The sequence below is a fragment of the Abrus precatorius genome, unplaced genomic scaffold (genome assembly GCF_003935025.1).
Source record: "Abrus precatorius isolate BTA unplaced genomic scaffold, Abrus_2018 Scaffold2, whole genome shotgun sequence".
In the NCBI taxonomy this organism is placed as follows: Eukaryota; Viridiplantae; Streptophyta; class Magnoliopsida; order Fabales; family Fabaceae; genus Abrus; species Abrus precatorius.
The window spans coordinates 23,636,692-23,646,964 of NW_020874362.1; the positions used below are offsets into that span (position 1 = coordinate 23,636,692).

Here is a 10,273-nt window from a genome sequence, read left to right on the forward strand (position 1 = left end):
AAATCATAAGAAATGCCACCATGTATTTTTGCTGAAGTAGCTTTATATATTTCTCCAAGTTAATATATTTTAATACACATTTTGACCGCTAAAAAAATAAGTTTGAATTTATAATTTTATATGAGATTTTGTATTGATAACTAGAAATTATCATCATTGATGCAAAAACATCACATACTTCAATACATTTTGCATTTTAATTCAACTCAATCCCATTTTCAAGCGACATATTTATTGCAATCACAAATACATTAATCACATTGCAATATAATTCCATTGTATTAACTTACAACATCATTGTAATGACAAATAAATTGTATATTAGGTTTGCAAAATGCACCAAGTTTGGTTGCATCATTCTAGTATTTATCAAAAATATATAAAATTAAAAAAAAAACTAATATCAATTTACTATTAAATATATGAATCAACTAACAAGCATTATTTTAACTTAAAATACAATCTTAAGTTTAATTATAATAAATACAGTTACGTTAAATATTCAGGATAAAAATTTTGTTATTCATAGTAATTTTATTTAATTTAAACAAAATTATATCTTATTAAAACACTTATGATCTAACAAAAAAATTAGATTCATTAATCCGTGTTGACTTATCACATCATATTCGTTATTTCACATTGTTTAACATTATTACCCATGATAGATCTATTAACATGACTTATGACAACGAATAACACTTCATTCATCTTGAAGTATTTTTTGTATGTATGATTTTAACTTTTATTTCTGCTTAAAAAGTTGTTGTATTTACTTTTTTAATAATCATAATATTAAATTCTTTTTCTCTTGCCCCTAAAAAAAAATAAAAGAATCACATTTATCATCATTTTGCATTAAAAAAGAAATGAGAAATGAGATAAGGTTCTAACACATGACAAGTAAAAAATATAAATAATTAAGAGAAAAACACTCTTTAACCAGTTAGTTGATGCAATTGATTCACGTTCAAAAGACACGTTCTTTAAATGAATTTGAGGGAGATGAAGGCTAAGATAAGCTTAGAGTTTTTACATGAATGATTTTAGTCATTCTAAATTTAGAGTTTCATATCTCAATTAGAATATGAGAAGGGTTTAAAAAAAACACTCTTTAATATACTTTTAATTAAAATATATAAATGTAGGTGTGAAAATTATTAAATTAAGAATAAAACTTTTTTTTAAAATTTAATAAATTATAGGCAATAACTACGAGTGTGTTAAAAAAATATATTACCAACATTTCTTTTAAAATATAGACTACTTTTTCTATTTTTGATATAAATGCACATAAGATTATTGTGTTCAAATAAAAAACTCAACCAATTAGTTATATAGGCACTTAATGACTTAAACAAATAGAACTTAACAAAGAAACTAGTTGCGAATTAAAAACAAAAATTGAGGACTAAATAATAAAATTTTATAAGAAAGATAAAATAAAAAAATCAGAATAATTTAAAAATGAAAAACATAACTTTAAAGTTATTATTATTTTATTAAACTTCTACTATAACGTGTTTATATTGTAATATTTTTGTTTTATTTAAAGGTAATTTGTTGACAATTTAACGAGGCTTTATCATAAAATAAAATTTTAAAAATAGATTCTCAAATTAAATAATAAAAATAACTTAAGGCAAGATCAAACATATACAAAGGCTAAACTATACTTAAAAGAAAAAGTTAGATTTTAAAAAGGTTAATAATTTTAGATTTTTTTTTCTTTAGATAATGTTTTTATAGAGACTTCAAAAAAAAAAAACCTTGAGTTATCGAGTCCAGAGAAATTTATGCTTAAAAAACTTAAAAGGTTATACATTTTGTATTCATTTAAAGTTGAATCAATATGACTCTGTGTTCTTTCTTTCTACTTATTTCTTGATCTTTTTCTCTAACATGAAAGGCACTGAATTGACGAGTTTTTGTTTTTGAAAAATTTTAAATAAATCCATTGACCTGCTTGCAAATATTTTATAAAGGAGGAAAAACTTAATTCAACCTTCTTTATTGCGTTTTTTTTTTTTTATTATTATTATTTCTCTTTTTACAAACATTATAATATTAGTTTACAACCTTTGGCATACCATACTCAAGGAAACAAGAGATCCTCACTCTTTTTACTTTTAAGGATACCTCACTGTCTTATAAATTTTCTCTCTATTATAAGGATACCTCACCCTCTGAAAAATAAGAGGAAATGAAACCACAAATTAAAGAAGTTCTCCAATAAACAAAGAATGTGTATTAATAAGCACATAAGAACTATTATGCAACAAAGAGTAGATGATATAAGTTGAACCAGTGTAGGCAAACAATGTGTGTGATGAGAGAATGTTTTCCCAATGTTTATCTATTGTTCTTCTTTCAAAACAAACAAAAAGGTAACCTTAAATAGAATAGAAAACACATGAATTCTAATAGAGACGAGAAAAACATTTTATGAAATAAAACTTGACCATTGCATCATAAAGATCGAATTCATTAGGGCCATTTTGTTGGTCAATAAAAACTTCCTAAAGGCTAGCTAATTTATTAATTAAGTTCCTAATCTATTATGCAGGTTTTGCCTATCTTAAAACAAAGCTTCAAAAGACAAATCAATTAATTATGAGTTGGTCTCTTAATCAATTAGATCATATTTCGCTAACAAATACGTAAAAATAGAAAGTACTTGTTTGTTTACACGTTAATTTAATACGACAAAAAATTTAAATAAAAATAAATGAACGAATTGTTCTGTACAACTTACAAATTAAGTAAATGATAATGGTATATTTCTACATTCAGAAAACTCCAATTTTATTATAAACAATTAGATCCTATAAAAGTCTATCATATAAAAATTTCCTTACTTTATATATTAACATTTTCAATATGTTCAATTCTTTGACAGTAAAAGAGAAAATAATATTAAAATATTCACTTTATTTTAAATATATATTTTCTTGATACATAGCATTCCTACACCGATTTTAGGTTCACACCCACATTGGTTTGTTGGATGATTGTGTTTTCCAAATATAGTCTTACCATTGTAACGTGCAATTCATTAATATTGACTCAAGTGTTTTGTTGGAGGAAAACTTTGGAACTTAAAACCCAAATGGCAAAGAAAGGGATTTAGCCTAACGTGTTCACATACACTATCCTTTTTCGTGAGTTTTGAAAGGATAAAAGGGATGAACTTACCATTGAGGTCTCAGAAGAAATAAGAGTGATGGATGTAGTCATAATATTTGCATCTTTGATGCTCTTATTAAGATGCATGGTAACCTATAAAAGTTTACAAAAATGATGAATTTTATAAAGGAATCAAGTGTGCAATTTTTCCTCAAATATTGTTACTTAGAATATCCTTTAGATTATGTTCGAACAAAACACAACAAGCAAGGGAGGAAAAGAAATTCAAGGTAATCTTCTCAACATATGTTTGTTAAGTAAAGGAGTGAGTACCTTTGAGTCATATTGGAATTCTATTTGATTCGCAGGCATCTAGTTGGCATTGTTATAACACTTATTGACGACAAATCTTCAATGATTATTTGTATAACAATAAATTTATAAACTTTTTTTAATATGGAACAAATTGAAAATTTGTGTATTTTTTATTAAAATTTATATAATATTGTAGAATTTAATATATTAGTAACACTAAAATACTATAGTTTTAATTAAAAAATATTATCTATTCTTATTTTATTTATACGTGTTTTTTAGCACATATTAAACATTTGTTCAATTTTGATTTCTAATTTGTAATTACTAAATTTTAGTCTTTTTTAATTTATTATTTATTCAACTTTTATCCCTCCAACATCTAATTCTACAGTTTAGTCTCCGTATTTTTTGAAATTTGCATTTATTAACACACAATTCAAAATTTAATAGAATGACGAGCTGGTTGTAGTTATATTAAAATGTGCATGTTTATATTGTTAAATATGTTGAAGTATTTATGTTAATTATGTTAATAAGTATGCGTCTATGTTCAAAAAATAAAAAGTTTTTAAGCAAAAAAGAAAAGTTCTAAAAGAAATTTATTAGAGATAAAAAGCCACAGGAATAAAAAAACAGCAATTGAATTAACTTTACATTAGTGCAGGTTATTGTGAAACAAAATTTTTAGTCATATCAATTAAACAAATAAAAAAACATAAGCATAATTAATATTCATTTCATCCTCTAGTAAAATTTGGACAAGAAGTTAGTGGATGCAATGTTCTTTAAAAAAATAATGGAACCAAAATAGTGCAATATTAAAAATAGAATTTTTATTTTTTTTTAAAAACCAAACATATCTAAAACTGCGTAAATGTCAAACTACTATATTACAAATTAGGGACCAAGACTAAAGTTAGCAAATAAAACTATCCAATTAGGTGAATTCAAACCAGTCGAATTAAATATAAACTTTAGCCTTAAATCTTGTTGTTTGCACTTTAGTTTTTTCTATTTGCACCTTTATAATTTTTTTTATAATTTATGTTTTCAAAAATACTCATTAAAAATCTAAATTATCCCTCTTGTATAATTTAGTGAATAATAAATATGTCTATTTTATTAGATATTTTTATGATCAATTACTAATTTCTTTTAGTTATAATTATAATATTGGATTGTATGATTCTAAAACAAATTAATAAAGTAATATGATCAAAACAGACTTCCGAAATTAACATTTTACAATTTTTAAGCTTTTAGAATTTTAAATTTTAAAATATAATTAACAAAACTTTAAAATTAAAATTTTAAAAATTATACTTTTGGAGAGTTAATTATGAAAGTACAAAAAATTTGTTAATAATACTTATAAGATTAAGAGTATATTTGATTTAATCTTTAAAAATAGTTTTTAATTTCTAAAAATTAAAAATTATTTTTAAATAAATCAAACATGCTCTTAAGTTTTTAGAAGTATAATTTTTATAACTTTATTTTTAGAACCTTCTTAATATCGTAAATAAAATTAAAAAAAATAATTCTTAAATGCAACTTTTCATCTAAACTTTAAATAAATTATATCCAATAAAAAATTAATAAAATAATTTATTAGTAATATGTATATAATTATTATGACTTCAATCATTAATAGATAAAAAAAATAAAATTACGTTGTTACAATGAAATTGATTCAATTGCATAAGATAAAGTATTGATTGCTACATTAATTTTACAAGTTTTAATTTTAATATTGATTAGGGTATTTATGAAAAATAAATTAAAAAATTAAAAGAGTTCCAAATTAAAAAAGGAAAAAGGTGCAAAAACAACCCCTTTTTTTGGTAAACTTGAGTGTCTTTTAACCCGATCCAAAAATGGGTAAAATTTTTCAAAGGAAACAAGTACTGAATTAAGAGAATAAAAATTTCCAATGAAAAATTGAGAGAAAACAAAGAATAAGAGCGGTGTGGAAGGTTATTGAAGAGAGAGCCGTGAAGCCACTGAAAGAACAGCAGAGAGGGTAATGGCGACGGAGATGGAAGAACTCGTCTCCTTTCTATCTTCACCATCGCCACAGGTAAACACTTTTCGCTTACACTTCCCTTTTCATTAAGTCGTTTATTCCCATCACACGTGCCCCGTTGTCGTTTCACTTTGCAGATCACAAAAGCCGCCGTTGATATAGTTCGTGGATTAACCGGTTCTGCGGAGGGCTTGCAGTCCCTCGCCAATTACTCTAAAACCCTTTTCCCCTCGTTGGCTCCGCTCTTAACGGTTCCGAAGGTAACAACTCAACATAACCCACTTTTGCTTCTACTATGCTAGGTTTCCGTTTACGGATTTCAAACGACGTGTCGTTTCAGGAGGTTTCCGAACCGGCTGCTGAAGCCCTCGTGAATCTCTCGCAAAATTCGGGTCTCGCAGAGGAGATGGTTCGTTTTGGACTGGTCAAAACGACAATGGACGTGTTGTATAAGCCGGAGTGTGCAATTGCTCGCTTGCTTGTCATGCTTTTGGTGAATCTCACTCAACTTGATGTCGGTGTTGCTTCTTTGCTTCAGGTGCGTTTTTATTTTATTTTATTTATTTGAAAAGTATTTGTATTGAAAAAAAAAGTAATTTTTTTGGAAGAAGCGTTACTTTTATGATGAATAGATGTAAATGACTATGGTACGAAGGTACAATATGGAATATGCGAAATTAAAGCATGGTTCGTTTTTATCTTGGTGGATGAATAAATAACAAGTTTTATTAGAAATTGTAGTATTTAATGTTATCAATGCGTTTGATCTTGTGATATTTTGTGATTTTTAATAAAAACTTATTATGTGTTGATTCTTATTGTGTATTCTTGGGCATATGTTAAAAAAATGAATTGTTATATGGACTTGTCAATGAGCAATTTTGTGTTGGCTGTCAGATTGAAGATGAGAAGGTGCGTGGATTATATGTTATGAAGCTTGTGAGATCATTTTGTAGAACCAACCATGAAACCAATGGTGCGTTCTTCTCGAATTCCAGTCAGTATAAATATACTTATTTTTGCAAAACCACTATATGGCTGTGCATGCGTCTCTTTTCATCATTTTGGCGCTGTTGGATCTCTAGTCATGTTATTGAATTCTGAACCGTTTTCTCTGGGCTGAGTCAACTCTATTGGAGAGAAAATTAAAGTTATGAATAAAGGGAAATGTATAAGCTTGGCTGTTTAACAGTCTGAGAATAGTGATACAAGAAAACTTGACTTTTTTTTTTTATTTGGGAAAAGATTCTGCTCCTGTCAGATATCTGTTTTGATTGTTGAAAATTCTGCTCTAATTGTCGTGCTGATTCAGTGAAAGCTTTTTACCAGATGATGCTTTTGAACATGTCGGGTCAATACTTGTTAACATCTCAAAGCAGCTGGAAGGGAGGGAGCTTCTACTTGACCCAAAACGCGGTCTCTTAAAGCAGATAATCAGGCAGTTTGATTCAACCAGTTCGTTGAGAAGGAAAGGGGTATGTGCAATAACTGCACCCTAAATGATTTTGGTTTCCCATCCTTGAGCAATGTTTGCACTTTGAATAGCTTTATTTTTAATTCAATTGAGAGGTACTTTATATTCAATTAAATCCAATTTATTAACTACTTTTGGAAGAAGTGGTCAATAGATGATTTAGTTGCTTCCTTGGATTTCTTTGCCAATGGTTTGATGCTCAGTACATTACAGGAACATGGACTGATGCTGTTTTTGAACTTGGTATTAATAAATAAAGATTTGTAGCCCTAGAACAGTATTCTTTAAATTGAGTTCATGATGTGTAACTAATCCTTGGTATTGTTTGGTTCCTGTTGATATTTCACCTTATGGATTTTTGCTTGTGTTAATTATGCTTTCCCCATAACAGTAAAATTGATTTTTTGTGATATTTTCAGTTACTAAGTTAATGGCTTAGCCAACATGGGCAGCTTTTTTCTAGTCAGTTTTTATAGCTTTTAACTTTGCTCATCTAAAAAATTGTTGTAATATTTGTTTGCTTGCAGGTCTCTGGAACTATTCGCAACTGTTGTTTTGAAGCTGAAAATCAGTTACAACATTTGCTTTTGGAATCAGAGTTTCTGTGGCCTGCTTTACTTCTTCCTGTAGCTGGCAACAAGGTTGGTCACATATTCTACTTTTTCTGATCTTAAAGCATTCTTCTGCATATTGAGGAATATGATTCCTTAACCCACCAATTGTTTTTTGATTAGTGCTGAAGAAAATGAAGCTATATCAATTTCAAATTAGTAAGAACTAAGAACTGTAGTTAACTAGATGTCTATATGTGCGTCGCAAGTTACATATTTGTTGTGATGTATGCCTAGGGATTTTTCCTCCTAATTTGTTTTGAGGTCAAAATTCTCATTATGAAATACATGCATAACTTCAATTTATGAAAATAATATTATGTTATTTACTGTATTGTCCTTGGAACTTACAGCGATCATATCAGGTGATATCCTTTTAGTTTAAGAATGTGCTTGAGTCCTTAAGTTTGTTTCGTGCAAATTCCATTGATTAAGAATCACTTATGCAGATCTACAGTGAGCAAGACAGATCGAAAATGCCACTTGAACTTGGGACAGCACTCTCAATTGAACGTGAACCAGTTAATGATCCGGAAATTCGTATTCAAGCATTGGAAGCAATATACCTAATCTCATTGCAGGTAAATTTGAAAGTTTTGCTCCTTTTCTTCTCATTATTTTGTTTTCATTTCTCTTTCTTTGTTACGTATTAGATTAGGGCCTGATTTACTTTTCAACAAGCACATATAGGAAAATTAAAAACAAAAGAAGAATCTAGAAGGTAAAATAAATTTAATTTCTCCTATAAGTTAAGATTAACTTATATTTCCAACTTTTTTAGAAGCTCTATCATTTTACATTCTGTCAGTCAATATGCATAGTAAGTTGATTTAAACAAGTTTGAATTATTTTACCTCAATTCATTTTATTTTCTTACAAATGTTTGTTGAAAAGCTTATCCAAATTGGTTCTAGATAAAACTGGATTCGAGACAAACATGTTTTCAAAACTGTGTTATCGGCGTTGAACATTGTGAAATAGGAATCTTAGCAGGAAAGTTACGTTTTTGTCCTTTGGTATAGTAATTGGTATATATTATTATGTCCTTAGAATTCTGTCAAAATTTTCATATATACAACTCTTATGAGTTTGAGTCAGGAAAGCAAAGTGCTGATCTTAATCTTGGGATAGTATATGTGCATGTTAAAAGTTTTTACCAATGTAAATAATATGTATAATAAACCGATCTAAATGTTCTTTTTGGAACTTCTACAATCCTTGTTTCGTCAATGATACAACTTGATTAAGATGCTTATATAAATGCAATATATATTTTTATTATTGATCAATTTACCCTTTCAATAGCATGGCTTTTACTTATCAGTATGCTCCAGTTTGTGTGTTTTAATAATAAGATATATTGCTTTGCAATGCGTCCAATTTATGCTGTGAGATCTCATTGTTTTGCAGGAAGCAGGTCGAAGAGCGTTTTGGTCTGTAAATGGACCTAGAATAGTACAAATCGGTTATGAAGATGAGGAAGATCCAAAAGTAATGGAAGCGTACGAGCAATTGGGATCCTTGGTAAACACCATATCTTGAGCGTCCTCCCCATGTTTCTCTTGCAAACTTGTAATGTTAATTATCTGAATATTATTTTAACTCTGATGTTGGCTGTGTGTATTTGTTGATCAGTTGGTTCACAGCAGCAGTACGGATGAAGCATCCATTGAGGCCACAAAGTAGTTACTTTTTATACGATCAATTGACTCCACAATATCTCTCCATAAGAACAGAGTAGTTGTGAAGGCTATTCCAAGTCAATTTTCCATTTTGAGGTTATAATTATCATTTTAAGAAATATGTAAATTATCCTGCTCACAATAGCTGGTCAAAGTTGTTATTTATAGACGGCAGAATCAGTTAAAGACGCGCTCTTGATGATGTTAAAGTTCAGTTTGCACCTTCAGATTCTGCATTTTGAATTTTGGATTCTTTAATCTAGACTCTAGGCTACACTTTTTTACAATGGTAATTATTGATGAGAAAAGTTCACCTTCTATAATGATTAATTTGGAGGATCTAGATCTTTTTCTCTTCTTTTTTATGTAACCAGCTTTGGATTATTTTTAATCATTCATTGACACTGATAATTTTATCATTTATGACTGTCGGACGAAGCATCATTGAAAACTAACATCCCTTCATATTCAAAACTTAATAGAAGTACTCGCATTTGATGTACAAATTTGTTTATGTATACTAAGTATATTGTAGCATATACAAGACATGTAATAATTACATGTTAAGCTATACAAGACTTGTAAGAATTTTTGGAGTTGTATTTAAGAACTTTTTAAATGGAATAGGTATACATTAATTTGTTTGGTTTAATTTTAGATGTGCTTAAAAATGATATACAAAAGATTATTTTTTAGTGTATGTTTTTTGCAAATGATACAATGTTTGTTGAAGATTTGAAAGATGTTGATGTTAAATTTGAGTTATAGAAGATTTTTGAATCTAAGAGTATGTTTGTTTGCATTTTGAAAAGAGAAAATAAGAGTTTTTGTTTGAGTAGAAATAAGATAGAGTATAAACTCTTTTTAAAAATGCAAACAAACATACCCTAAGAGTTTTTGTTTGAGTAGAAATAAGATAGAATATATGTATTGTAGATTTAGTGAAAAAAAATGAAAATTATGCGTTAAAAATTAAAATTAAAGATAATATTATATTACAAAATTTCAATTTTAAGTATTTGAGATCAATTATACA

At 27.8% G+C, this 10,273-nt stretch overlaps 1 protein-coding gene across 1 annotated transcript; it reads left to right on the forward strand.

Moving 5' to 3' along the window:
- Positions 1 to 5,376: 5,376 nt before the first annotated feature.
- LOC113858542 (protein HGH1 homolog) lies at positions 5,377 to 9,654 on the forward strand. Its single transcript, XM_027491234.1, has 9 exons — positions 5,377 to 5,524; positions 5,608 to 5,730; positions 5,811 to 6,008; positions 6,368 to 6,446; positions 6,800 to 6,945; positions 7,472 to 7,585; positions 8,005 to 8,136; positions 8,966 to 9,079; positions 9,191 to 9,654. Exons 1-9 carry the CDS (start codon positions 5,471 to 5,473, stop codon positions 9,239 to 9,241), a joined length of 1,011 nt encoding a protein of 336 aa, XP_027347035.1. The 5' UTR covers positions 5,377 to 5,470; the 3' UTR covers positions 9,242 to 9,654.
- The last annotated feature ends 619 nt before the right edge of the window (positions 9,655 to 10,273 follow it).

Coding starts and splice junctions, on each gene's coding strand:
- LOC113858542 (XM_027491234.1), top strand. CDS start 5,471: ATGGCGACGGAGATGGAAGAACTCGTCTCCTTTCTATCTTCACCATCG. Junction 8,137..8,965: donor TATACCTAATCTCATTGCAG/GTAAATTTGAAA, acceptor ATTGTTTTGCAG/GAAGCAGGTCGAAGAGCGTT. Junction 9,080..9,190: donor ACGAGCAATTGGGATCCTTG/GTAAACACCATA, acceptor TTTGTTGATCAG/TTGGTTCACAGCAGCAGTAC.